This window comes from Mauremys reevesii, linkage group 4 (assembly GCF_016161935.1).
Source record: "Mauremys reevesii isolate NIE-2019 linkage group 4, ASM1616193v1, whole genome shotgun sequence".
NCBI lineage: Eukaryota > Metazoa > Chordata > Testudines > Geoemydidae > Mauremys > Mauremys reevesii.
The window spans coordinates 140,938,976-140,966,470 of record NC_052626.1 but is presented as its reverse complement, the minus strand read 5'-3'; the positions used below and the strand labels follow the sequence as shown (position 1 = coordinate 140,966,470).

Below are 27,495 nucleotides of genomic sequence, written 5' to 3'. Positions count from 1 at the left end.
ACTGGAGATATAACTTGGGGGATGTGTAAAATATATCTGATAGGCCCAGAGACCATGCTGACGAGTTTTCCAAGACAGACATAACATCATAACCAAGTGCCACACAAATATGGTATTTGGAAAATTAGAGAAAAATTAAACAAGTAGGAAGCTGCTAATTTTCATACTGATTAATAAAGCTCCACAACCACAATAAGGTCTCTGAGGCTGGGTGCTGTAGGGATTTAATTGGTCATCTCCATTGTGTCTGTCCTGGTGGCTTCTATGTCTTCTCTGGAATCTGCATGCTCTTCAAAAACCCTCTGGAGTGCGACTTTAACAGAGCCCCTGAAACGCCACTTCCTGTAGCTCCCAACTAAAAAGTAAATAAGTGGGTTAATGCTGCTGTTTACAGAGGCCAGTGCATTACATATCTCAATGTGGATATTATAATAATTAAAATACAGGCCAAAGCGCTGGATACTGAAGGGAACAGCAAAGACGAGGAAGAAGAGGACGGTGAGCAAGATAACGATGTAGAGCCTTCCAGGCTGACGTTGTTGGGAGCTATGTCGGACCTTGATGAACAGGATCAGGTTGGACAGAACCATGATGGGAGCGAAAATCAGGAAATCCAGAGCATACATGGCTATGTTTGACATCCGACAGCGTTCAGTTCCAACAAAAACACAAAAATAAGACATTACTCCGGTTACCAGGCAGGAGAGCGCCCACAGCAGGGCACACACAAGGGCAGACAGGTGCTTGGGGCGGTGGCATCGGCACCAGATGGGGTAGAAGACAGACAGACACCTCTCAACGCTGATGGCCGTCAGGAAGTACAGGCCGGCATTGTAGGCGAACAGAAACAGCAGTTGTAATAACCCCAGAAATTGCCCAAATTCATAGGAACAGAAGAGAGATTCCACAGTAGAAAGTATGAGGTAAAGAAGCAGGCAGAGGAGGAAGCTTAAGTCTGCTACGGCCAGGTTGAGGATGTAGACGGTGAAGGGATTTCTCTTAATGAAGAAGCTGAGGAGCCAGAGGACGACCCCGTTGCCCACCAGCCCGAAGAGACAGATGAGCACAGTGACACCATCAAGGATCACATTAGTTAAACTGTGTATTTTGCAACCAGTCTCATTATACCTATAGTCTGGGCTGGTTTCTGTCAGAAGCAGGGACGTTGTGCTCAGCTCAGTCATCATTAAACCTCTGCTGAGGGATGCCAGTGTCTCCTTGTCTTTCACGCGCACCTGTTAGCAGAGAGCAGAAGCGGGAGTGGAAATCAGTGACTTTGACATTCCCAGCACAAAGTTTCACTGATCATTTCAGCCCCTCCCCAACCTCCTGGCCTGGAACAACCAGATCCCAAGGAATATGAGTGAGAAATACCCAGGGAGATAATGGCCATGGGGGAAGGTGGGGACAGAGAGAGGCACAGAGAAGGAGGAATGGGTGGGGACCAGCCTCGATAGAGGAAGAGTGACAGAGACACACACACAGAGAGAAGGGGAGATACAGAGAGGGAGATATGGAGAGGGAGAGAGTAAGAGAAATTGGTAGGGGTCATCAGTCCTCTCTGGACAGGACTGGCAGAGGAAAGGGTTGTGGATAGTGGGGTAGAGATCAGAAGAGAGATTGCTCAGTATAAAGTATGCCCCATTGGATGAATGCAAAAACCCAAAGAATCTATCCAGCAAACCCTTCTCTTACCCCTCTCAGCACCTGAACTGTGTTTACAAAAGCTGGGCAGGAGCGGGTCTGCTTCAGAATCTCCGTGTCTCAGTCACTGTGATCCTCCCCATAGGATCTTGTGAAAATTTATCTGACTGTCTCTAGGCAGCATTTGGCATACAATATGTGCCAGGCTCTGTCCGGGAAATATCCTTCCACTTTGGGCGTGGCGGGGAGGGCGGGAAGGGAACATGGGGATCACAAAACTGCCGGTAAGCATTGAGCACTTTATAACAACTGGTAGCGTTAGCATTCTGCTTCACTGCTGTGATTGTTTTCACTCTCCTAAACATACAGGAAATGGCTCGTCAAAGCTTAAAACTCAAGGGATGGATACCACAAAATGGCCCAGTTATAACTGAAAGGCTCCTTGGGTATTTAGAATATAATAGTTACTGTGGTAACTAGTGTGTGAATTGGCCTCAACACACGAGTCTGGTACGTGGTGTATGTTCTACATATCCCTAAAGATAGATTTCCTGGGAGTACATTTTAAAATTGATGTTGTGGTAAATAGGTTTGTATTAAGAAGGACAAACTATCTGCTAGGCAGACGTGGTCTGGAATCAGGAAACCCACAACCTTAACTCAGTCCCCCATTAATAACTGTGATGTTTTCCAGGGGTACTCATGGTTGTGAGGCACCTTGCTACTGTTATGCTTCTAAGAAGCGCACAGAATCTTTTTAAAGGGGATAAGGCAATATGCTGCGTTTATTGAGAGTACAATTTAAGCATTAAAATCAGCATATGTTTCCATTCACACCCACCCACCAAAAGGTTCTGCAGCTGGATCTTATAGTTACCGGTCCTTCGTGTTGCCTGGTAGGTCCAGTGGCCAGCTGAAACTGCACATGAGGGAGGGGAGCTGGGTCTCTATCGAACGCATTCAAAGCTCTGATGTTGATGCAGAGTGAACCCAAAATCCCACGGCAATACACCTTTCTTTTATAGTAATAAGTTCCCATACAAGTCTATGGACCTTCCTGTGTCACACTGGAGCTATCAATCATGAGGTATTTAAGGTTGCTTTTAATTAGCGTTATCAGGAGGATCCGCAGCTGTTTCTTATCTTGGCCCTCTGGCTCAACTCCTTATCTTGTCCTTGGGGTGTATGCCTTTGCTTTAGGGTCGTCAGTTTGCCAGCTGGGTGATTCTGATAATAAAGTTGGTACCTCTTGACTCCTCCACCCCCCTTTCAACCATCCGGGCTCCATCAGTATTGTGCCTCCTGTCTCTATTCTTTTCATCATCATAGCATACATTCTTCACTCGAACACACCACAGTATATGATTTCAAAGGCCGGCTCCAGACCCCAGCGCGCCAAGCGCGTGCTTGGGGCGGCATTTTGCCAGCAGGGCGGCAGGCAGCTCCAGCGGACCTTCCGCAGTCATGCCTGCGGAGGGTTCGCTGGTCTCGCGGCTCGGGTGGACCTCCCACAGGCACGCCAGCGGATGCTCCACCGGAGCCGCGGGACCAGTGGATCCTCCGCAGGCACGTCTGCAGGAGGTCCCCCGGAGCCAGACCGCGCCCCGCAGCGTGCCACCCTGCTTGGGGCGGTGGGATTCCTAGAGCCGCCCCTGCTCGCCCTCATACCACTTCTTCCCTTGAGGCCACACTACCATGCTCACCCTTGTGGCCGGTAAAAAGTGTGTGTGTGTGTTTGGGGGGGGGTGCATGGCCCCCTACCCCTCATTCCAGTGTCCCTGGCTACCACTGTCCTTAGCACAAGGGAGCAATGTTCCCTCTAATTTTTTCCATCCACATGTGGAATTAATTTTATGTGCACCACTAATATTTGGTAATATGCGGATGTGCGCCACCAGTACAAACAAAAAACCTAGATATAATATATTATTTTTAAAAAGTTCATAGGTATGGAAGAATATTAAAACCAGGGATAATTAACAAGGTGCACTGCTTAAGATGTTTATTTAATATGAAATCAAATAAAAAGAAAATTAACACTGCAAAATTTTCAGTGGCCTTTTAGGAACGTACATGTATCTATTCCATTGAGGCATAAAACAAAATTAGCCATTTTCTGGACATAGGAAACAAAATATTTTATCATTAGTATTGATGCATGAAATAAAATAATTGTTACACTTTCTTTATCCTTGACATTAAAGATTATGTTTCTTGGCTTGACAAAAAAAAGCTTTTTATCTAGTGCCTTTATGTAGGATCGTGTGTACACACACACATACACACACACACACTTTTGTTGTGACTTGTGACATAAAATTAAACATTTTGTTTTGACACATGAAAGAAATGACTTTATTTTCTTGATTTAGGAGACCACTAATCACTATCACTGGATACCCTGAGTCAGTAGTTGGCAGGCTAAATGATGGGGCAGATACTTGCCACTGATCATGAACCTTTTCTCTCAGGGCCGGCTCCAGACCCCAGCGCGCCAAGCGCACGCTTGGGGCGGCATTTTGCCGGGAGGGCAGCAGTCGGCTCCGGCGGACCTTCCGCAGTCATGCCTGCAGATGCTACACCGGAGCCGCGGGACCAGCGGACCCTCCGCAGGAACGTCTGCAAGAGGTCCCCCGGAGCCGCGGGACCGGCGACTGGCAGCGCGCCCCCTGCGGCGTGCCGCCCTGTTTGGGGCGGCCAAATTCCTAGAGCCGCCCCCGTATTCTCTTCTGTCTTGACACTATATATAAACACTGGAAGAGTGGTAAAGGTTTACTTCTCCACCACTTGAAGTGTGAAATTTGATCCTCATTAGCATATCCAGGCGATCTTCTTTCAGTCTGTTTCATGATTTAGTTTTGATATTATTCATAAGGTTAAAGCCACACTCACAATCAGCACCGGAAGCTTGAAAGGTTGCACATATATCCACTAGTTGTGAAACTACACTGGATTGTTCTGGATTTTGTAGACTGAAAGTCACCACTTCCTGGAAATTTGTCATCATCTTTGCTTCATGTTTCTCTGCAATTATGTATCTGTAATCATTGTAATAGTTCACAATGAACTCCTCCTCCTCCATGGTGTTTTGGGCAGATGACTTCACTTGACTAAGGTCCAAAATTTTTCTGTATTTATCAACTAGCTTGCTAATGTTTTCAGTACCAAATTCATAACTGATTTGTTGTGGTGAAAGTGAGGCAAAGTCAAAAGCTGCCCATTCATCAGGGGTGGCTCCAGGCACCAGCACGCCAAGCGCGTGCCTGGAGCGGCAAGCCACGGGGGGCACTCTGCCGGTCACTGCGAGGGTGTCAGGCAGGCTGCCTTTGGCGGCTTGCCTGCGGAGGATCCGCTGGTCCTGTGGCTTCGGCGGACCTCCTGCAGGCGTGCCACCGAATCCGCAGGACCGGGGACCTCCCGCAGGCAAGCCGCCGAAGGCAGCCTGCCTGCTGTGCTTGGGGCGGCAAAATACCTAGAGCCGCCCCTGTCATTCATATAGTTGCTTTTCTGGAAAACTTTCATTCAGATGATTACACAGTAATGATATGAAACTTAGAATAGATTCACAGCTGAATTGTTCATCTCTTGTGCTCGATGCAATTAGATTTTTCCACATTGTTGCTCCAAGAGACTGTTTCTCCATGATACTGTCCTCTCATCTTGTGGATCTGGGCCCTAGAGTGACCAGAGGTCCTGATTTTATAGGGATAGTCCTGATTTTTGGAACTTCTTCTTACATAGGCACCTATTACCCCCCACCCCCAGTCCTGATTTTTCGCATTCGCTGTCTGGTCACCCCGTAGCATAGCTAGTGGGGTGCAGGGGAAGCAGCAGCTTCCTCTCAGCACATTTTCAAAAAAGCCCCGCCTTAGGTGGGGTTACCATGGCACCAGGGGTGGGGCCCACGCTTCGCTCTGAAGCTTGGCCTGCCCGGCTTCCCCCAGCTTGCTGCATACCCCGCCCCCGCTGATCAGCTGTCTCTCCCAGCAGGAGGGGAGGGGAAGAACTGAGCTCCAGCAAGCTGGGCTCCAGCAGGCAGGCTTTGCTGGCTTCCCCTAGTGTGCTGCATAAACCCTGCCCCCTCCCTGCCTCGCTGATTAGCTGTCTCCCAGCAGGAGGGAGACAGACAGCTAATCAGTGAGGGGAGGGGGAAAGAACTGAACTCCAGCAAGCTGGGCTCTTGGGGAGGAGGAGAGGCTGGAGCCTTGGGGAAGAAGGGGGTCGGTCGGGGCATGCCCCTATAGGGGGCAGGGGCACCCACCCACCAGTCAACAGTTTATGGGGCCCGTGGGGGTCCACAAGCCATCAGCTGTTGGGTGGGGGCGGGAGCAGTAGGGTAGCTAGCTAGGGGAGTGCGAGTGCTCACGGTTTAGCTGGTTTTTGGCCACCTGCTAATCAGAGAGAGGAACTGCCCCTGGAGCAAGGGGCTGAGCAGCTGAGAGACCCCCACCTCCTTCTCCTACCTGCTTCTTGTGGCACTGTGGCAGGTGTGCTTTCTCTGGCTCTGCAGCAGCAGCTCCTAACCTCTCAACCAACTAAAGGCAGCCAGTAGCAGCAGCTGGTAAGTGTATTTCAAAGGGGGGTCTTTCTTGTGGTGAGGGGGGACTGGAAACCCCCCAGGTGGCTGTGAGAGCCAGCACCTGGCTGCCGGTGGGATGGCCATCTGCATGGTGAGGGGCAGGGGGCTCAGCCAGAGGCATCTCCAAAAACATCCCCTGCACCTGGGCAGCTGGACCAGGACAGGCATTGGTGGGAGGGGAGGCGCATCTCCTGGTCTCCTGTGGGGTGTGGTGTCCCTGCTTGCCCTCCCTGCCCAGGCAGAGACGCCTGCCTCTCAGAGACAGTGGCCATGTAGTGTGCTTGGTTCCCCCTCCCTGGCATCTGGGTGACTGCCTCTTAGGGGGTGAGGGGTGGAAGGGAAGAGGCAGTGGGGAAGGGATAGGGGTGGGGGGGTAGGAGAGGAAAAAAGACGGTTACTCACCGTAGTAACTGTTGTTCTTCGAGATGTGTTGCTCCTATCCATTCCAGTTAGGTGTGCGCGCCGCGCGTGCACGGCTCTTCGGAACATTTTTACCCTAGCAACTCCGGCGGGCGGGCTGGCTGGGCACCCCCTGGAGTGGCGCTGCTATAGCGCTGGATATATACCCCAGCCGGCCCATCCGCTCCTCAGTTCCTTCTTGCCGGCTACTCCGACAGTGGGGAAGGAGGGCGGGTCTGGAATGGATAGGAGCAACACATCTCGAAGAACAACAGTTACTACGGTGAGTAACCGTCTTTTCTTCTTCGAGTGATTGCTCCTATGCATTCCAGTTAGGTGATTCCCAAGCCTTACCTAGGCGGTGTGGTCGGAGTGAGACGTGGCAGAGTGTAAGACTGCTGAGCCGAAGGCTGCATCGTCTCTAGATTGCTGCACCAACGCGTAGTGGGAAGCGAAGGTGTGTACAGAAGACCAGGTGGCCGCTCTACAGATGTCCTGGATGGGAATATGGGCCAGGAAGGCGGCAGACGAGGCCTGCGCTCTCGTCGAGTGAGCGGTGAGGCGGCATGCAGGCACGCGAGCAAGCTCGTAGCATGTCCGGATACATGCCGTCACCCAGGAGGAAATCCTTTGAGAGGAGACCGGCTCGCCTTTCATGCGATCGGCAACCGCTACGAACAGCTGGGTTGAACGCCGGAAGGGTTTCGTCCGCTCGATATAAAAAGCGAGAGCCCTGTGGATGTCCAGGGTGTGAAGCTGTTGCTCCCGAGGGGAGGCGTGCGGCTTCGGGAAGAAGACCGGAAGGAAGATCTCCTGGTTGAGGTGGAAGGCCGACACCACCTTAGGGAGGAAGGCCGGGTGTGGTCGAAGCTGCACCTTGTCTCCGTGGAAGACAGTATACGGCGGACCAACCGTGAGGGCACGGAGCTTGGACACCCATCTTGCCGACGTTATAGCGACGAGGAAAGCCGTCTTCCACAAGAGGTAGAGCAGGGAGCACGTGGCCAAGGGCTCAAAGGGGGCTCCCATAAGCTTGGCCAGAACCAGGTTCAAATTCCAGGCCGGGGTAGGACGTCGTATTGGCAGGTACAACCGGTCCAGTCCCTTAAGGAAGCGGGAAACCATCTGGTTCGAGAAGATGGATCGACCTTCTATGGATGGACGAAAGGCGGACACGGCTGCCAGGTGCACCTTCAAGGAGGAGACCGCGAGTCCTTGTTCCTTAAGGTACCAGAGATAGTCCAGGATTGTAGAGATAGGGACTAGGAAGGGATTAAGGCCGCGCTGGTCGCACCAGAGCGCAAAGCGCTTCCATTTCGCGAGATAGGTGGAGCGAGTGGAAGGCTTTCTGCTTTCAAGCAGGACTTGCTGTACTGCCGCCGAACAGTCCCTCTCTGCGTGGGTCATCCACGCAGGTACCAAGCTGTAAGATGGAGGGACTGTAGGTCCGGGTGGCGGAGTCTGCCGAAGTCCTGCGTGATGAGGTCCGGCCATAATGGAAGGGGAATGGGATCCCGAACGGAGAGCTTGAGCAGCAGGGTGTACCAATGCTGCCTCGGCCAGGCCGGAGCGACGAGTATTAGGTGGGCCCTGTCCCTCCGAAGCTTGAGTAGCACACGGTGTATGAGTGGGAACGGAGGGAAGGCGTAGAGGAGGTGATCCGTCCATGAGTAAAGGAATGCGTCCAACAGGGAGCCCGGAGAGCGACCCTGGTAGGAGCAGAACTGGTGGCACTTCCTGTTCTCCTTGCAGGCGAACATGTCTATCTGGGGAAATCCCCACCTTTGGAAAATCATGTGTACCACATCTGGACGAAGGGACCACTCGTGGGAGAGGAACGACCTGCTGAGATGGTTGGCCAGCGTGTTCTGCACTCCTGGAAGAAATGACGCTTCCAGGTGAATCGAGTGGGTCACGCAGAAGTCCCACAGGAGCATCGCTTCTGTGCAAAAGAGGGAGGAGCGGGCTCCGCCCTGCTTGTTCACATAGAACATTGCCGTCGTGTTGTCCGTGAAGACTGTCACGCAGCGGCCTTGCAGACGGGCGCGGAAGGTGTGACATGCCAAACGGATCGCTCACAGCTCCCGGACGTTGATGTGGAGAGCGAGCTCTTGGGGCGACCAGAGACCCTGGGTTTGAAGGTCGCCCAGGTGAGCCCCCCATCCCAACGCCGAGGCATCCGTGGTCAGGGTGACGGATGGGCGAGGAGGGCGGAACGGGACTCCTGCACACACGATCTCTGGGTTCAGCCACCAGCTGAGCGAAGCGAGTGTCGGTTTTGTGACGGTGACTACCATGTCTATCGAGTCGCGGTGCGGGCGGTATACCGACGCCAGCCAAGATTGAAAAGGGTGAAGGCGGAGCCTCGCGTACACGGTGACGAACGTACAGGACGCCATGTGGCCTAGGAGGCGCAGGCAGGACCGAACCGTTGTCATGGGAAAGGTGAGAAGGTTCCGGATGATGGAGACCATCGTCTGGTGCCGAGATCGAGGGAGGCAGGCCCTGGCCAAACTGGAGTCGAGGACCGCTCCGATGAACTCCACCCACTGCGATGGAGCTAGGGTGGACTTCTCGGCATTGATGAGAAGGCCGAGGAACCGAAATAGGGATAGTATCTCTGTCATCTGGTCCTTTACCAGCTGTCGGGATGTCCCGCGAACCAGCCAGTCGTCGAGATATGGGTAGACGTGTATGCGACGACGGCGGAGGGCTGCGGCAACCACTGCCATGCACTTGGTAAAGACCCTCAGCGCGGTGGACAGGCCGAATGGCAGCACTGCAAACTGGTAGTGCACGTTGTTGACTACGAACTGCAGGTAGCGTCGATGGGGAGGGTAAATCGCGATATGGAAGTACGCGTCCTTCATATCGAGGGCGGCAAACCAGTCTCCCGGATCCAGGGAGGGAATGATGGTCCCCAGGGTGACCATGTGAAACTTGAGCTTGAGCAGGTACCTGTTGAGCTCCCGGAGGTCCAGTATAAGACGTAGACCTCCTTTCGCCTTGGGGATGAGAAAATATCGGGAATAGAATCCCCTGCCCTGCATGTCGTGAGGCACCCCCTCTATGGCACCCAAGCTCAACAGAGTCTCGACCTCTTGTAGGAGGAATTGCTCGTGAGAGGGGTCCCTGAAGAGGGATGGGGAAGGTGGGTGGGAAGGAGGGGGCAAAACAAATTGAAGGCGATAACCAGACTGGATTGTACGAAGCACCCAGTTGTCCGTTGTTATTTGGGACCACGCTGGAAGGAAGTGGGGAAGGCGGTTGCAAAATAATCGGGAAGGATCCGGTACAGAGCCTGATGGGCCGTCCTCGGGCGTCCCATCAAAACGCCTGCTTGGTGCCTTCGAAGGCGGGTGGGTCTGGTTGCGCTTGTTGCCCGACGGTCTACGGCGGTTCAGGCCGGGTCGCTGGCTATTATAGGGTCGCGACCTGGGCTGATTAAAGGGCCAGTAGGGTTGCTGCCGGAATGACCTTCGCTGGGTAGCCGGTGTGTGCATACCCAGAGTGCGAATGGCAATTCGACCATCCTTGAGGGTCTGAATTCTGGAATCCGTCTTTTCCGAAAACAGACCCTGCGTGTCGAACGGGAGGTCTTGAAGGGTGTACTGCACCTCCGGCGGCAAGGTGGAGGACTGCAGCCAGGAGATGCGCCTCATGGTCACTCCTGAGGCCAGGGTTCTGGCTCCCGAGTCCGCCGAGTCCAGAGTGGCCTGGATGGAGGACCTGGAGGATTTCTTGCCCTCTTCCAGGAGGGCCGAGAATTCCTGGCGTGAGGCTGTTGGGATCAGCTCTGAGAATTTCGCCAGGGACACCATGATGTCAAAGGTGTATCGGGCGAGGAGGGCCATCTGGTTGGCGATCCGGAGCTGGAGACCCCCCGCTGAGTAGACCTTTCGGCCCAACAGATCCATGCGCCTAGCTTCCTTGGATTTCGGCGCTGGAGCTGGCTGTCCATGTCTCTCCCTGTCGTTGACCGACTGGACCACGAGTGAGTCTGGTGCAGGATGGGTATACAAATACTCATACCCTGTGGGGGGAACAGAGTACTTCCTTTCTACACCGCGAGCGGTGGGAGGGACGGACGCCGGTGACTGCCAGATGGTAGTGGCGTTCTTTTGAATAGTGCGGATGAATGGTAAGGCCACCCGCACTGGGGCCTCAGCCCCAATTACATTAGTCACCGGGTCATCATCCTCAGCGACCTCCGCCATGGGGAGGTCAATAGCCTTCGCCACCCGGCGAAGAAAGTCTTGGTGGGCCCGCAAGTCAATAGGTGGAGGGTCCGCCGTAGACGCCCCCGCCACCGCCTCGTCTGGCGAGGATGACGAGGACCGACCTTGGACCACGGCCTCCGAAGGTGGTTCCTCTATGGGGTGGGCAGCCGTCTCGGACCGCAGATGCTCCGCAGGACCAGGTGGCGACTGGGCCTCACCTGGTGGTGATGGGGGCGGCCTGCTCACTGCGGCCTCCGGCCCCCTGCGTTCGGAGGCTGGGGTCCGCGGGGGGAAAGGGAGCCCTTGAGCTTCGTACTGGGCCCAGAGGACCCAAAAGCCCCACTGCTGCGCACCGTGGACTTGTCCTTGCGGGGCAGCCTGAAGATGGCCATTGCTGTCTGCCCGCGAAGCGACCGAGGAGTGACGAGACGGCCACAGAGGAGCGGAGGCGCTCACGGACTGCGCCGTCGATGCTGGCAATCTGTCCCCGGACGGTGCCGAGGATTGGTGCCGGTCGTCGCGGTGCCAAGATGGAGAGCGGGACCATCGACTGCCGCGGTGCCGGGAGCTCGACCGGTGCCGGGAGCTCGACCGGGATCTCGACCGGCGGTGCCGGGAGCGGCTTCGGGAGTCACGGTGCCGGGAACGGTGCCGGGAATCGGACCTTCTGCGGTGCCGACGGGCTGGCGACCGGGACCGGGAGCGTCTCTGGGAGTGCGACCGGTACCGCGATGTTGAGCTGTACCGGGACTGCGACTGGCGCCGAGAAGGTGAACGGTACTGCGATGGTGAGCGGTGCCGGGACCTGGAGCGGGGTGACGGTGACCGTCTTCGGGACCGGGATCGAGACCGAGACCTGGAGCGCCGTCTATCCTGTCCATCAGGGGAAGGAGGCCGCATCATAGCCGGCTTACCCGCTGACTTAACAGCCCACACCAGCGGTGCCGGGGGCCGGAGGCTCGGTGCCTCTGTGAGCTCGATGAGCTCTCTCGCCGTCGAGAACGTCTTGGGCGTGGACGGGAGCTGTAGCTCAACCGCGGTTGGCACCGGGGAGCAGGGTGGTACCGGACTCAACGGCCCTTGTGGTGCCGGAGTCAACGGTACCGTACACGGTCTGTGCACCGCCACAGCCGGTACCGGAGGCGTCAGTGGTGGCTGGGCTATTGGTCCTGGAGGATGCGGCATCGAGGCCGTCTTCGCCGGCTTATGTTTCCTCGTTGGGGAGAGGGAATGGTGCCGGGTCGCCGGTGCCGGTTGCAGAGGTCGAGGAGCCTCGGTACCGGAGTGGCTCGGGGCCGCCGGTGCGCTGCGCGCCGATGATGACTTCAGTGCCACCAGGGTCGGTGCGGGAGGCTGGAGCGTTGCCTCCATAAGGAGCTGCTTTAAACGACTGTCCCGCTCCTTTCTTGTTCTAGGCTTAAAGGCCGTGCAGATAGGACACTTATCTGGACGGTGGGTCTCCCCGAGGCAGCGCAGGCAGGAGTCGTGCGGGTCCCCGACAGGCATGTGCCGCTGGCAAGTCGCACAGGGCTTAAACCCCGGTGCCTTGGGCATGAGCCCGCACCGGTTGCGGAAGAAGAGGGGTAAACCCCCCCTATTCCCTTATTCTATACTATAGCTAACTAAACTTATTCAACTATACTAACAACTAAGTAAACTAAACAACTATGTACACTCAAGAGTAGAGAAACGCTAGGGCTGTGGAGGAAAGGGAGCACTCCACTGTTCCAACTGGCCGTCACGGGCGGTAAGAAGGAACTGAGGAGCGGACGGGCCGGCTGGGGTATATATCCAGCGCTATAGCGGCACCACTCCAGGGGGCGCCCAGCCGGCCCGCCGGAGTTGCTAGGGTAAAAATTTTCCGAAGAGCCGTGCACGCGCGGCGCGCACACCTAACTGGAATGCATAGGAGCAATCACTCGAAGAAGAACTGAGACTATCAGGGGAAACTTCATAGCAGTACAATCTCTGCCTTGGGGGTGTGGATGGAATTGTCTCCCAAGGGAAGGCTGGAACGAACTATCTGCTGTTGTAGTATGTTTAGTTTAGTCCATGTGCTCTGGCAAACACAAGTCCAGGCACCATGTTGGGAGGTAGGGTGAGGTAGCCTGATTTTCCCCTCTCCTACGAGGAGAAACCTGAATTGTGTCCTATGGGAAGGGCTTCTGATCATGTGGTGAGGAGGGGGAGGCATTGCTGAGTCCCAGGGCTGAGTAATTCTCTGGGGATGGTGGTCATTAAGTTACTAATTGCCATTCACTTGCTGCACACAATGGCTGGTGATGGTGGTTTAACATCCACCCAGCCATTTGGTCAATGCCTTGTTTCTTGGGAGTTGCCTTCTGTAACTTCTCTAATTTCATCCCGCTCTCCTGTGAGTACAAATTCTGGTTCTAAGGACCTGGTGCCTGGATTCCATATTGCCTTGAACTGGCCTTGGGAATCAGTGCCCTGACATGCAACTCCTCCTATTGTGCCCGTGTAGATCCTGCTGTTAGTACAGCTCTTTGCAGGTACCCTTGTGTTTAGCTGAACCTTTGGACTTAGCTTAGTGGGGATGGACTCAGAGACTGAGCTAAACTGACACGACTATCCTGCTGTGTGGATCCCAGTGTGCTTGTGCTGATAGTGCTACTGCCTTGGTGTGATGATGACATTATGCTAAGATGAATTGTGAAAATAGTGTCCTGGTGTGATGGGGGTCACTCTGCTGTTCATGTGAATCTTGCATTTTTGTATGCGGTGTTGGTGTAGCCCTGTTGTTCCCAGGAAATTAGAGCCACAAGGTGGGTGAGGTAATATCTCTTATTGGAGCAACTTTTGTTGGTGAGAGAGAGAGAGAGAGAGAGAGAGAGAGAGAGAGAGAGAGAGAGAGAAGCTTTTGAGCTTTCATGGAGTTCTGTCTTCTTCCTGAAGAAGAGTTCTGTGAAAGCTCAAAAGCTTGTCTCTCTCTCCAACAGAAGCTGGTCCAATAAAATATATCCCCCCCGCCATATTACCTCACCCAGCTTTCCAGGAGTGAGTTTTCATGATGACATGGGAAGTGCTCTGACTGGTCCTGACTTCTCTGTATCAGCCCCTCTAGCTTGCACTGCAGCCCAGTATCTGGGGGCTGGGTGCCTGCAGTGACGAGACTCTGCGAGAGCAGGGACTCACAGACCCAGTTGGGAGGGGAAGGGCACCTCCTCCTCGGCCTCTCTCTCTTGCTGCCTCCTTTTTCCCGAGTGACCTCATGATGCACAGAGCCAGCATGGCTAGGTGCTGCATAGGAGAGTCTCCCAGTGCAGCCCCCCACCCCCTCTTCCCCATGCGAACCCCCAATAGACCCTGCCCACCTCTGTCCGATTGTCTCTCTCATGCGGGGGACTGTGCCCCGCCCCCGCCTTGCTCCTGTGTGCTGCCTGCTTTCAGGGGCCACACAAGAATGATGTTTTATATGTACGTGTGTTATTTTGCATTTAAAATAGGTTTACAGTATGAAATAGAAAATAAGTAAATAACACGTGTTTTTATTGTTTTGATTTTATATACAATACTGTAAACCTTTTATTATATTTTAAATGCAAAATAACACACGCACTTATAAAACAATATCATTCTTGTGTTTTTATTTTAAGTACAAAATAAATATGTATAATTTAAAAGTATGTAACTAGTAATTTGATATGGCAGCGGGTGGCACCTTTTTTTATGTGTTCGCTTCCCCTGATGTTAGAACCTGGCTACGCCATTGTGGTCACCCTGGCCCTTGCTAAGTGTACAGCTTCCACTATTGTTAAAGAGCTCTTCTGAAAGCCTTTGGTTGGTTCTGCTAATTCATATAAGACATCATTTCATGCAGTTAGCGTGATACGGTAATTACTGTCAGAGAGCTTATTCAGGCAGTACTTTGCTATCGAGTCATTGTTTTCTGAGATTTCATGTTCAAGTATCTAAGAAGGGTCTCGTAATTACATATCAAAGCACTTACAGTGAAATGTCTCGATAGCCACCTCACTTCATTTAGAGGTTTAAACAATACAGTCTCATTTTCTGTGACATTTGCCATTTCCTCAAATTGTCCTCTTCAGACTGAGGATCTGCATAAGACTGTATAAATGGTTTTCAAAAGTGTCTCTATTGTCTTCATCATTGGTACTTTGTTCCAGGCATTGACTAACCCCAGATCTTCTCGATGGGTTACCTAGGGAGGTGGTGGAATCTCCTTCCTTAGAGATTTTTAAGGTCAGGCTTGACAGAGACCTGGCTGGGATGATTTAGTTGGGGATTGGTCCTGCTTTGAGCAGGGGGTTGGACTAGATGACCTCCAGGTCCCTTCCCACCCTGATATTCTATGGTTCTGTGACGGAGGAGTGCAAGGGGTTGGTAAGCAGCGCAGAAGCTGCTGCATGCCTTCCCTGTCAGAGCCCTAATGCCTATTTCTGAAAGAAGACCCCGGCTGCCTGTAACTGCTCCTGTCCCTACTGCTTTCCTCATTTTGAGGGAGGTCCAGATTGCTGTCAGGCTCTGTCACTTTAAGGGTAATGGTCCTAGAAGAAGTACAGGAAATCCAATGAGCTCTGCTTTGTGAGGAAAAAAAAAAGAGACGTGGAGACAGGGCCGTCCTTAGGATTTATGGGGCCCTACGCAGTATTATTAAACTGGTGCCTCTATGCCCGACGGCAGCCTGGGCTCGCAGCCCAGGATGGGAGGGACGAGGCAGCAAAGGATACCGAGCCATCCGGCACACCTCACAGTGGCGGAGAGTCACAGTTTCCCGCAGAGACCCCCGTACCCTCTCCCTCACACAGAATGCACAGAACCGGCGCATTTGTCTCTGTGAATGCGGCCCCTGCCTAAGGAAACTGCAGCGCGCGCTGGCTGTGCGGGAGCCGATCTGCTCTTACCTGCGGTCATGGGTGGTGGAAGAAGCTGCCGCTTGGGGAGGCTGGCTCCCCAACTCTTCTGCCTGTGGCCTCGCCCATACTCCACCCCTGCTCTGCCCCAGGCCCTGCCCCACTGTCTCCCTCCTCTCTTCCCTCCCCCTCCCTGCTCACCCCCTTCCAGCCAAATCCCTGAACCCAAATGAAGCAAATGACAGAAAGAAATTGCAGAAGAGTGGGTTTTTTCAAGGAAAATGGAGCACGTTTTCCACTGCATGCCAGAAGGTGACGACTGGACATATAGAAGGTACCTAATTAAAAGCACTAAATTTAGGAATAAAAAATGTTAGTCACAGGTATTTTGATATACAGTAACTCCTCACTTACCGTTGTCCCGGATAACGTTGTTCCGTTGCTGATCTATTAGGGAACAAGCTCGTTTAAAGTTGCGCAATGCTCCCTTATAGCATCGTTTGGCAGCTGCCGCTTTGTCCTCTGCTTGCAGGATTCTCTGGAAGAGCAGCCCCTCCTTGTGGGGATTAGAACCAGGGGGGGCCAGCAGCACCCCTCATCAGCTCCCCTAAATTCCCTGTAAGGTATGTGGCTTGACAGCTGCCCAGCAGCAGTTCAGCTGTCCCTCCCCCCACTGCCCTGCTGCTCCTGCCCTGCCCTCTGCCCTGGAGCTGTTCCCGGGAGCTTCCTGCTTGCTGGGGGAGGGGGTGCTGATGTCAGGATGTCCCCCTGCTCCTGCCCCCCAAGCTCTGTACCCCCGCTCCACAAAGCGGAGGAGAGGGACAGAAAGGAGGGAGCTGGCTGGAAGCTGTTGCTTCCTCTCTGAATGGGCTGGTCTTCTTAAAAGGGCAATGTACTTGAAGTGGTGTCAGCGTACTTAAAAGGGCAATGCACATCTCTCTCACTCATGCCTGCACCCCCCAGCACTTTGGAAAGTCAGCACCTGTGCAGCCGTGCATGTGCTGTCACGAGGAGGGAGTGGTGCGCTCCAGCTGGATAGCGTGGGCTCATCATCATGTTCAGTTTTTGCAGGGAAGTGTTTGCAGCTACTGCCCTGCATCTATTGAGTTTCCTCCCTTCTGCCTCAGTCCATGATGCCTTGTAGAGTGTGATGCTACATTAACAACAGCGTCTTAACCCTTGAGGGCTCAGCTGAGTGCTAGTTCATCATTTAGCAGCAAAGCATCCCCTGGGAAATATCCCACCCTCTTACTCCACCACCTCAACCAAGCTTCAAAATCATTCATTGCTGTGTACAATATTAATCTGTTTGTTTAAAACTTATACAGTGTATGTATATAATGTCTTTTGTCTGGTGAAAAGAATTTCTCTGGAACCTAACCCCCCCACTTACATTAATTCTTATGGGGAAATTGGATTCGCTTAACAACGTTTCACGTAAGGTCTCATTTTTCAGGAACATAACTACAACATTAAGTGAGGAGTTACTGTACCCTGAAGTTTGTCAGAGATTTATTTGCAGTAAGGGCAAGTCAGCTGCCCTGCTGAATACAACATTAATTATTATGGAATACGTGATGCAGCTCTTCTCTGTTTTACATTTTCTTAATCAGTATTTCTAAGATGATTTTTATATTTTAAATGCACTCTTCAGCCTTCATAAAGTAATCATTCCAGATGACTATGTATTTAACTCACTGAAATAAAGATATTAATTTTAAATGAATCAGTCACAGAGGTTTACTGTGTTCATCACAATGTTCATTACTTTCAGAAAAAGGCAACACTAATTTACTTTGTGTAATCTCCATAACAGACATGTTTATGAAATTTACCAACTTTAAAAAATGTTTCCAAAGATTTTAGGCATAACAAAGGATTTTCTATCTTATGAAGGTACTGATTTTGCTGGAGAGTTCTCTTAAAACTAGTTCATCAAATAGTCAGAAGTAAAGAGAGGGAAACTTCTTTGTCCAGCTATCTGGAAGGAAAGGGGTGTTGTCCCTTTAATGGCTAGCCTCTCTTCAACGGGGGGGGGGGGGGGGTGAAGGAAGAAAGGGATGGACAGAAAGACTTTGGAAACAAATTTTTTTTACTAAATTAATTAAAATTAAGATGTGTATTTTAGATAAGTTTTTTGAAGGATTTATTTAAAAAAAACCTATATGTCTGAAGATCCAAGCATTTAAGGCTAAAGATGAATACTCAGATAGTGGATCTAAAAATCTATGCAAGGATTTTTTAAAGATGTGATTTTATAATCTTCAGCAGGAGTCAGTGCCTATGCCCAGGGGTGCCTAAGGCTGGCCCTGCATGGAGACAGTGAGGAAGAAGGCAGGAACCCAAATTCATGGCTAGGAATGTCAGGAGCAGAAGAAGCCAGCATTTCTAAGGGTTTATGTGATTGAAGCAGAAAGTTATGCAGTAAGGCGTATTCAGGAAGGTTGATTCAGCAAAGCACTTCTCTCCCTGAGTCCCTGGACCCTGCAGCCCAACTGCGGCTAGGGGAGAGCCATCTCTCCCTGGCCACCGCAGCCCTGCATGCCCAAACTCCTGTAGCCCTGAGGATTAATCTGTTGGTCTGTATAAAATGTCTTTTTGATAAAAGTGTGTAGGCTGCATAGATTATAGAATTATTTGCAATAGCTGTAATGCAAGATACCTGTAGACATCCAGGCCAGACACCCTGGCCAATTTCCTGCGTGACGCTGAAGGCAACCTTTAAGACCCTTACTCAGAAAAGTAATAATAGAATACAAACCCACGTAAATGTCTGAGGACCTTTTGAATGTCTCAAAACCTTTCACCTAGATAGAGTGAAAAGTGGGGATTTCTGCCCACAAATCTAATACGTACACCACAAACTGCGTATATACCTGTCACTCATATGCATGTTTATGCTGGCCTATGAGAATAGGTACCCTAACATTTCCATGGGGGAAAAACAAATTTGGGCATAGGAGGAAGGATTTCTCCCTATAAAAAGGATGACAATCCACCATTAGGCAGGCGATACATCCAGCTGTCTTCCATCGTCTCACCCTGTCTCCCCTTTGAAGGCTGTCAACTACTGATGGTATTTCTTTTCACAGCTGTAAGTATAAAGAAATCTACTTTCTGCTTTGCCTCTAAAGCATCTAGTTTATAGACTTCTACTCAGTCTGTCATAAACAGATAGTTAAGGGTTAAAGTCTCTTTTACCTGTAAAGGGTTAACAAGCTCAGTAACCTGAGAAACACCTGACCAGAGGACCAATCAAGGGTCAGGATAATTTCAAATCTCTGTGGAGGGAAGGCTTTGTCTGTGTTCCTTGTTTACTCTGTGTGCTCTCTTTGGATCTCAGAGAGGCCAGACATGTCTCCAAGTTCTCCTGGAGTAGTTCCTACTATCCAATAGTGAGTATTAATTAGAACACTATTAATTCTAATTAATTAATTCTAATTAATTAATTAATTAATTTCTAGTTGATTCTATTAATTAGAAAGGCGGATTAGTCTTATAATTTAATTTCTACATTTGCAATTGTGTGTTTGCTGGAGAAATTCTTTATTTCTGTTGCTGTTACTCTGATTATTCTGAGGAGGAGGGAGGGGAAGTCTCTCCAGTTTTTATAAGTTAGACCCTGTATTTTTGCATCCTGGTAATACAGAGATAGTGTATTTTTTTCTTTCTTTAATAAAGTCTTTTCTTTGGACTTGGTTAATTCCTTCTCTTGTGGAAATTCAAGGGAAGGGGAGGGGGGAAGAGTGAGTTCCTCCTGAGGGTGATTCACAGAGTTGAATCCGTGTGTATCTCTCCAGAGTGGCTAGGAGAGAGGGAGGGGGGAAGTGGGCTGCTTCCCTGTCTGGTGAGATTCAAGGAGATTGAATCTGTGTTTCCCAGGGAAAGTCTGGGGGAACAGGCAGTGTGTTACTCACTTAAAACGTAACTGGTGGCAGCGAGAACCAGATCTAAACTAGGATTTTAGTTTAGAGGAGTCCATGCAGGTCCCCATCTTGTGAACCCAAAAGCTCCAAGTGGGGGAGGAGACCTATGACACAGTCTTTTTATTATTTCCTTTTAAAATAACACCTAAGTTCAGAGTGAATTAGAACTGTGTATTATCATAGATTTATATCTCTTAAAGAACTGTGATATTTTGTAACTTTGTAATCTCAAACTGCTTTTAACATTTTTGCATTTACTTCTTGTTTCATTGATTTTAAATAAAAGGTCTTGATTGACTAATTTTGTCTCAGTGTAAGTTCCTGTCATATACCCCAATCTTCTTGTATAAATTCTGCAAAGCCTGATTTAAGATGAACTCTTATCTTCTAATAACACATATTGGCATACCATACCCATATTATTAATATCTATTAATTATTACTAACATTACTAATTAATTAGGAAATTAATTATTAAATAAAACTAAATTAAGTGGATAAACTCCACTGACCCTACTAACCCACCCCAAATCAGGCTACACTCCCCGCCCCACCTCACCCCACAGCCCCCCACCTAGCTCTATTCCCCCCCACCACCTCACCTTCTTATATGTACATCCTCTCCATGGTCCAGGCACCTAATTAGTGGAGCCACACCTGCAGGGCTCCACTAATTAGGTGCACGGCCCTTGATGCCCTCTTGCGTGGCCGCTCAGGCAACATGCCTTAGAGGGAATGCAGCAAGAAAGTCTTGTTTGTGCTGGCTGTGAACCAGCTCCCCAATTCCACCAGTCTCTGGCAACACAAGCACTGCCTTCCAGGCTTCCCTGACTCTGCGCAGGTGGTTGATAGGCAGACACCGTCCTCCGAGTGTCCCTCTGCTCAGCCCATGTTCCACTGAATGCTCCCAGAATTCTTAGATCCGCTATTTACCAAGGAATAGGCTACACCAGCTTGTCAGATTCAATTCAGGATCCCCACTCAGCACTTAGATATAGTGATATAGTGAAAACAAGAGTAAGTTTATTATCAAAGAACAGAGATTCAAGTGATAGCAAATAAGAATTTTATTAACAAAATCATGACCTGCTTTCTAGAGACTAAATTTAGCTTACAAGACATTCCCCAGTCTCCCATAGCTTAATCCACATCCACAGGATGATTTAGTTGGGGATTGAATGAATTAGCTGGGGATTGGTCCTGTGTTGAGCAGGGGGTTGAACTAGATGACCCCCTAAGGTCCCTTCCAACCCTGATATTCTATGATTCTCTAATTTTTCCCAGCATTTTCAACCAAGCAGGCTGAGATCCCTCTTTCATAATATCAAGCCTGCTGGCAGCTTATCTTCACTGACAGAAGGAAGACAGGGTGTCTCTTTGCCTCTCCAAATGTACCAGAATAGATCTGTGGTGTTTACCTGAAAATAGGCTTCCCACCCTACTGTTAATTCCTTTCTGAAGTTTCTTCAGTTCTTCATTAGCATTTAACTCAGCATGCTACTACACTTCTATTGTATGGCACACAATGGTCCACCAGTGAGATAGGTGTCTCCCATCCCCCATCTGGAGAAGTTTATCTCAAGGTATGTCACCTTTGAGTGACCTGTCTTTAACTACAGACCCAGAGAACATAATTGTGAGTAGATATACGTTACTCCTCACATATTTTCTATACATACATCTCACAATGGTTATGACGACCAATGTGACACAAGCTTTTAGCAGATGATCCCTTTTGGTGAACCAGTGGGATCCCTGTGCCCCATATATTCTCTGCCTGTTGGCATCAAGAGGTCCTTGGGTCACATGGGTGGAGGTGTCACATCCACGTGGACTTGCTGTCCAGGTGCAATTTGTTGTTTCCACTCTTTTGTTGGCCCTCCTGAGTTCTCTGGAGACATTTTGTATGTGTGACTCTTCTGTGTCCATGGAATAGCTGCAAACACTGCTGATGGGGCTGACACCATCTCACCCTTTAGGGCAGCTACTAATGCCACATTAGTTAGGAACTTGGCTGTGGTTGCTGGGCATCACCAGAGGAGCAAAAAAAAAACCAAAAAACCTCCTTTACACATTTATTGAACACACCCACACACCCCAGGGGATCGGGAAGGGGAGACAATTGAAAGAGTTAAAAATTCAAATATTAAGTAACCCCTCATTTACCCATTTCCCTTGGAGAGAGGCCCTGGGCTGCTAGCCTGTGCAGCAGAGCTATCTGGTCATGCCCCAGCCCCTGTAGTATGGTCTTGTGGGCTGAAGTGAAGGCTGTACATTCAGCTCAACTTCTGCATTCTCCTGCAGATTCCCCATCACCTGGATGTGGTTCTTTATGGAATATGGAAGAGGTTCAGCACATGGAGACATTCTGAATGAGGGGCCTTCACCGGAGCAGAGTCACTGGGCAGAAGTCTCTGTTCCCACTGATACTTGTGTGACCTTCTTTTGTCAAGTGATGCCGCAATTATTTTCTCTTTGTTTGAGCCAATTTGCATTTGTTCTTGTTCAGTTGCAGGGTCCTGTCATGACACCTGTCTATAACTCTTTTGAGCCTTTCATCCTGTTCTCATCTGGAATTCCCTCACACCAGGTTGTCGTCTATGTAACATTCAGCACCTTGGATCATGCTTCAGTACCCTTCAGGAGCTGCACAGATGTCAGAAGGAAATCCGGTGAACCTGTATCTGCCAAATGGCGTGCTGAACATACAGAGTCCAGAACTTTGGTCATCCAGCTGTATTTGCCTAAATCCATTAGTGGCCTCTATGACAGTGAAAGTTGCAGCTTTTGCCAACTTGTTGGTGATTTCATCTCCTCTTGGCAATTGAAAATGTTCCGTTCATATCCCTTTATTCATATTGCTTGGATCCAAGCATATTCTTATTTCATCTCGACCTGGTTTGTCTAAGGTTACTACAGAATTGACCCATTATCCAGTGGCTCTCACCCTTCAGGGCAAGGGGAGGTTTGAAGACTCCAGGACTGCAGGACATAGGGATGAAAATGATCCTTTCCCAATCCACCTCTATCCACCCACCTAAGCAGCCACAAAAATCATCCCATCTCCTCCACTACTCCACTACCTCCCACGCAACGTAATGGGCGCATGTCAAGAGTTTAGCATCCAACGCATTCACACCCCAGCCCTGCTAACCCATATCCCAGAGAAAGCCTGGCTGTGATTGGGACCTTGCAATGTGGTGGCACCCACCTTTTGCAAGCACCCCATTGTTCAGGTGTGTATCTGTGTCTTTCACTCTGTGGTGACTCCTTCTGGAAGTTTCTCTGGCTGTTTCTAGTGACTCAGCTCTCTGGCCAAGTCACAGTCTGTACAGAACTCAGACAGGCATTAGACCAACAGAGTCTTTAGGTGCTCCTGGCCCTAGTAGGAGACTGTGTCCCAGGGCTTCCACCCTGGAGACTCTTCGCTCACTCTGGTCTGTTCGCTCACTCTGGTCTGGTCTATCCACCTGAGCCTCTTAACAATTCAGATCCCCTTCACTGTCCAATTGCAGGCCACTTCCCCAGTGGCTTATGGAGGGGACCCAGGTCTGCCCACTACTCTGGGTCCCCACCCAGGGACCCTAAGAATAGCAGCCATGTGCTGCCGTGTCCCTTTAACTAAACTGCTTTCAGTTCCCTGTGTCACTTCCCCATGGCACCAGCCTTTATCAATGCTTCACCCTTACCTCAGGGCTCTTCTATGTTCAGTCCCAGCAGCCAACCATGAGCTCTTCCTCACTCCCCCATCCCTGCCAGCTCTGAGCTGTCCATGGTGCTGCAGACTTCAGTCTGCTAGGAGCACCAGCTTCACTCCTCAGGCCCTGAGCAGCAACTGACTCTGGTCTGCACTGCAGTGCCTTTATACTAGCCTGCATCCCCCTGATTGGCTGCATCCCCCTCAGCCTCTCTATGTCGCTTGGAGGACTCCTCTACTACTCTTTTCCTGGGACGGATGTGGCAGGACACTGAGGCCTCCAGCAGGGGGCCTCTGGGCAGAGCCACTCAGAGGATTCAGGGGGCCTGGAGCAAAGGAATTTCAGGGGCCCCTTCCATAAAAAAAGTTGCAATACTAGAGAATACTATATTCTCATGGGGGCCCCTGTGGGGCCCGGGGTCTGGGGCAAATTGCCCCACTTGCCCCCCCTCTGGGCGGCCCTGCCTCTGGGCCAATTCCACCCCATCACAGACCTCCACCACTAATACTTGTCCTACACAAACACCCTCATACCATTATAATGTTGGCCTCCACCCTCTTGACATTATTACCTCCCTAAAATAAAATAAACCCTACATTAGATTAGATCAGAGATTAGTTGGTAGAGCAACAGGGTGGCAAAGAGACTAGAGGTGAGTTTAGAGATTAGATAAAGGAATGAGAGATTGAAGTAGAAATTAGATTAGATAGATGGATTAGATTAGTTATTCAAAAAGACGGACAGATGGATGGTTTAGACCTAAGGTTGGAAAAACAGGAAGATGGATTAGAGATTGGGATGAAGGGATGGGTGGGGTAGACACTAGGATGTGTAGACAGAAAATAGCTTGATGAGAGAGAGAGAGGGAGAGAGAGAGAGAGAGAGAGAGAGAGAGAGAGAGATAGATATCGTATGGGGATAGTGTGACATAGGGTACAATCCAGACTAGTGGGGGGCTGGGTGCACTGCAACCTTGGGTGCCTTACAATGCTTCATGGCTAGAAGTGTTGAGTACCCTCAACTCCCAGTGAAGCCAATGGATGCTCAGCACATTTGGAAACAAAACCAGGATCCCCCATCTCAAGAACAGAGAGGGGCAAGGCAAAGGCTGAGGCTCTCAGGACTGATCCCAAATGAAGCCTTCCGTAAGGACTTTCAGTGTTGTCAAATTGGAATGTTCAAAAATCATGAGTCAGGCTTCAAAAACTGATTGGATTGAAAATCATGAGATTTGGGAAAAAACCCATTGGGGTTTTTAATTTGACTGCTGATTTGAGATCCTTCCGTGGCTTTGTTTTCCAGATTTTCTCCACAACCACAAGAGCAAGAAACAGGTTACCGTGAAGGAAAGTTGAGCTTGTCATGATGTCACAGGATTCCAGGATCTGGGGATTTGGCAAGACTGGAGCTACCCTGTGAGACTTGGCAAGGCTAGGGATTCCCTGTTGGCTGCAGAGTTCAGACCCTTTGAAGGGTCTTTGGGGAAATGCCTGTCAGTCTATGGCTCCACCCCCTCCATTTGAATTTTGGTGGCAGTGGGAGAGAAGCCGTGACAAGAGTTCCCTTCTCCCCACAGAGAGGCAGGCGAGGTAGTGGAGGGGTCCCTCTCTTTGAGTGTGTTTGTAGTGCTAGGCTCCTTGCACGCTCCTCCCACCAGTCTCCCAACATGGTGTTACCAAGACCCCCAGATCAGTGGATCTTAGAGTTAACACCTCATTGAGATGTGTTGGGCATTTCCCCCTCATCACAAAATGACTGTCTCAGGCTCTTTGTCAATCCAGGCAGCCATCCCTGCATCAGTTAATCTCATGGCAGGTCCTGCTCCTTACACACTCATGGCTTGTCTACACAGGAATTCTCTGGAAAGTTAATTCAAATTCACTTTGAAAGTGAATTAATTAAACCACATTCAATTCCTGTATGGACACTTTATTCATAATTAAAGTGCCCTTAATTCAGTTTAGTTTAATTCACTTTGGAATTAAGGCAGGCCTCACTGCCTCTTTTAGGCCTGGTCTACACTAGGAGTTTATGTCAAATTTAGCAGCGTTTATTCGACTTAACCGTGCACCCGTCCACACCAGGAAGCTAATTAGTTCGACCTAGAGGGCTCTTTAGTTTGAATTCTGTACTCCTCCCCGACGAGGGGAGTAGCTCTAGGCTATGTGTGGACGGAAATCGACCTTAGTAGCTCCGGGATCTATCCCACAGTGCACCACTCTGTTGACGATCTGGACAGCAGTCCAAGCTTGGATGTTCTGACCAGCCACACAGGAAATGCCCACGGAAAATTTGACACGCGCCTTGTGGATGTTCTGCAGGACCGCAGGCAGGAGGACAGAGCCCCCCTGCACTGTATCTGCAACCGCCCTCCCCCGCCACAAAGTCCCAAACCCCCCTCACCCAAAGTAACAAGAAGGAGGGGTGACAGAGGCCGTGAAAACTGTCACTGCACCCCTGCAGAGTGCACAAATACAAGAAGGCTCTCATTCCCTAAATGTTGAGAAGTCCTTCCCTTCCTGGCTCACCGAAGCCCCAATCCCAGTTTCATCCCCTAACTGTGTAGTTGATTATTAAAAGTAGTTTGCTGTTAATTACTATTTCTGTCAAGTTTTTCTACAGAAGACTGTCTGTGAAGGGGGAGGGGGGAAGGGGGTTGTTAATTGCATAGGACAGTCACTTTACCAGGGTACGGACACGGGGGCAGGATCAACAGCAGGTCACACACACAGTGCAGTCAGTAGGCACCCTGGTCGGTCTGGGAGGTGTTTTCCATGTTCTGTGTGGGTGGGGGGTACATGACTTTGTGGCATGGGAGGACAGTTACAGAACTTATGCAGCAGTCCTTGTCCCGGACCACAGAGCCACGCAGTAGGGGAATCTGTAACCGTCCTCCCCCGCCACAAGGTCACGTAGCCCCCGCACACAGAGTCCCGAAAAGGAGGGATGGCAGGCTCCGTTGAAACAACCAGTCCGGCACTGCAGACCGCTCTAGGAGCAGGAGCCTATCATTCCTCGAGTGTAGAAGCGGTGTTAACATCACTGCACACCCTACCCACCACAGTCTGCGTCCCTGTTTCAACCCTTTAACGCAAATTCATTAATAAAGAAAATGTTGTTAATTAACAATGTTCCATTAACTTTATTTTTAAACGTGTGTTGGAAGGGGGGAAACGGGGTGAACGGGGTATGTAACTGCAGAAGAAAGTCAACAGTAACTGAAACAGGGGCAGGTTCAGCTTCTCTGTAAAGAAACTGAACAGTCACAGGTTACCCTGCTCCCTGAGGAACCTAGCTTTCAAAGCCTCCCGGATGCACAGCGCTTCCCGCTGGGCTCTTCTAATTGCACGGCTGTCTGGCTGAGCGTAATCAGCAGCCAGACGATTTGCCTCAACCTCCCATCCCGCCATAAAGGTCTCCCCCTTGCTCTCACAGAGATTGTGGAGCACACAGCAAGCTGCAATAACAATGGGGATATTGGTTTTGCTGAGATCCGAGCGAGTCAGTAAGCTCCTCCATCTCCCCGTGAGACGTCCGAAAGCACGTTGAATGATGACAGTTACCCAAGATCACCCTCAACACATTTTTCCCCCCAGCATGCATTGTGGGGAAATCCCAGAATTCAAATGGGCAGCGGGGACTGCGGGAACTGTGGGATAGCTTCCCACAGTGCACCGCTTCCAATGTCAACGCTTGCCCCGTTAGTGTGGACTCACAAAGTCGAATTAGTGTCCTTAGTGTGGACACACAAATTCGACTTTGTAAGGTCGATTCCACAAATTCAAATTAAGTTAAATTGAACTAATCTGGTAGTGTAGACATACCCTTACACTGAGGCCACTTGCATTTACTTGCACGTTTAATCAGGTACCCTAAAATGATGTCTGCAAGCTTGCAAATACTGCAGGAATGTCACATAGTACTTGGATGACAGCCTTGTAATATTTTTGTTAGCAGAAGTACAAATACTCCAACCCAGCCAAGTAGATAGAGATAATAAAGGACTGTCAATACATCCAGCCCATGACTGTCCATATACTCACATCATCCCTTGTGGATACCCCGAACGTGGCAAGATAGGCACTCTACAAGTGGTCGTACTGTTCCCGGTGTGCCAAGATCCAGCAGCTTAGGTTGTGCTTAGCCCTGACTGTGGACTAGGGTTCTGTGACTACCATGAATATTCATGAAGAT

General features: G+C 50.4%; 1 protein-coding gene across 2 annotated transcripts; it reads right to left on the bottom strand.

Moving 5' to 3' along the window:
• Positions 1–207: 207 nt before the first annotated feature.
• LOC120404988 (mas-related G-protein coupled receptor member H-like) lies at positions 208–27,495 on the bottom strand. Of its 2 annotated transcripts, none has more exons than XM_039538127.1 (2): positions 27,345–27,495; positions 208–1,235 (listed from the first exon to the last, which is right to left on the bottom strand). In XM_039538127.1, the coding sequence occupies exon 2, from the start codon at positions 1,185–1,187 to the stop codon at positions 225–227; it is 963 nt and encodes a 320-aa protein (XP_039394061.1). In that variant the 5' UTR covers positions 1,188–1,235; positions 27,345–27,495; the 3' UTR covers positions 208–224. The 2 variants fall into 2 exon arrangements, with proteins under 2 accessions (XP_039394061.1, XP_039394060.1); XM_039538126.1 differs by lacking the exon at positions 27,345–27,495 and adding an exon at positions 16,092–16,324.